General features: G+C 67.2%; 1 protein-coding gene across 1 annotated transcript in view; it reads right to left on the bottom strand.

The window, feature by feature from the left end:
- AMSG_12052 (uncharacterized protein) overlaps nt 1-1,093 on the bottom strand; it is a gene marked incomplete at its 5' end in the record, with an annotated part of 3,240 nt that extends 2,147 nt beyond the window's left edge. The window contains one exon of the mRNA XM_013901226.1: nt 585-1,093. Within this exon, the coding sequence (XP_013756680.1) occupies nt 585-1,093 (509 nt within the window). The remainder of the gene's footprint in view (nt 1-584) is intronic.
- Between the last annotated feature and the right edge of the window lie 196 nt (nt 1,094-1,289).

Raw genomic sequence — 1,289 nt, 5'->3', positions numbered from 1 at the left:
GGGGGGGGGGGGGGAGGGTGGTGCGTGTGTGTGTGTGTGCGTACCATTGGGTAAGGGGCAGGATGGAGGGGTAGATGTATGTATGTGGATGTATGTATGTGTGTGAGTGGGCGAGGGTATTGGGGCGAGTGGTGTGTAGGTGGGCGTGGGCGTGGGCGTGGGCGTGGGCGTAGGCGAGGGCGAGGGAGCTAAATGTGACCTGCAGTCTGTGGGTGGGTAATTGGAACTGGCTACTGGCGAGGTAGTGGCGTGTTGGGGCAACGGGGCGATGGGGCGATGGGGCGATGGGGCGATGGGTGAGGGTGAGGGCGAGGGGAGGCACAGTTCATGTGCTCGATAGCGGCTTGTGCCGCTTGGCTGGCGGCTCGTTGGAGCAGGCGTCATCATCGTCCGAGTCGGCGGACGAGTCGATGGAAGAGTCGCCTGACGACGCGCCGCCGACAGGGGCAAGCATGCTGACGACGGTGGTGACGGAGGGGCTCGCGGACGGGCGCGCGATCGGTGCCACCGGGGCAGGAGCGGGTGGAGGCGAGGACGTGGCAGGAGGAGGTGCTTTGGCGGCAGGAGTCGACGGAGGCGGGGACGCGGCCGGTAGAGTCGGAGCCGGAGCCGGATCGGGCAGAGCGTGCTTGAGGGTGTGGGCGCGGGCTGCAGCGTCAAAGGCCGGGCGGGAGTCGGTGTACTGTGCGGTGATGTCGACCATGAGGCCGTCGTCCGGGTTCGGCTGGGCGAGCAGCTGGCGGATCATGGTGAGGAGGGTGGGGATGTTGAGCGAGGGAAGCCAGGCGCCCTTGGGCGGCATCTTGAGCGTGTCGAGGCAGATACGCCCGGCCGAGTCGATGTTCGGGTGGTAGACTGGGGTGACAAAGCGGACAACCGGCGGTGTGAGCGGGTAGCCGTCCGGCACAGTGATGGCGACCTTGAAGGCGCCGCCCGCGTATGGCGTCTCCTCCGGCCCGTCCAGAACGCCCTCCCACTCGCGCAGAGCGCCCTCGCGCACAAGCCACGCTCCAACTCCATACGGCGGGTCGTCCTGCATCAGCTGCAGCTCTCGCGCAAGTCGTCGCACCAGTCTTGTCTCGGCTGCAGCCATTGTGACGAGTGTGGGTGTGGGTGTGGGTGTGGGTGTGGGTGTGGGTGTGGGTGTGGGTGTGGGTGTGGGTGTGGGTGTGGGTGTGGGTGTGGGTGTTGGTGTGGGTGAGGCAGGTGGCGGTGGGGGAGAGGTCCGAAAAAAGGTCGTGGTTTGTGGGTGAGTGAGCGACGGGTGGGTGGCGGGCGGCGGAGGGGCG

Source organism: Thecamonas trahens (genome assembly GCF_000142905.1).
Source record: "Thecamonas trahens ATCC 50062 unplaced genomic scaffold supercont1.31, whole genome shotgun sequence".
In the NCBI taxonomy this organism is placed as follows: Eukaryota; order Apusomonadida; family Apusomonadidae; genus Thecamonas; species Thecamonas trahens.
Note: the sequence above shows the minus strand (reverse complement) of the source record. Positions and strands in the feature narration are given on the sequence as shown.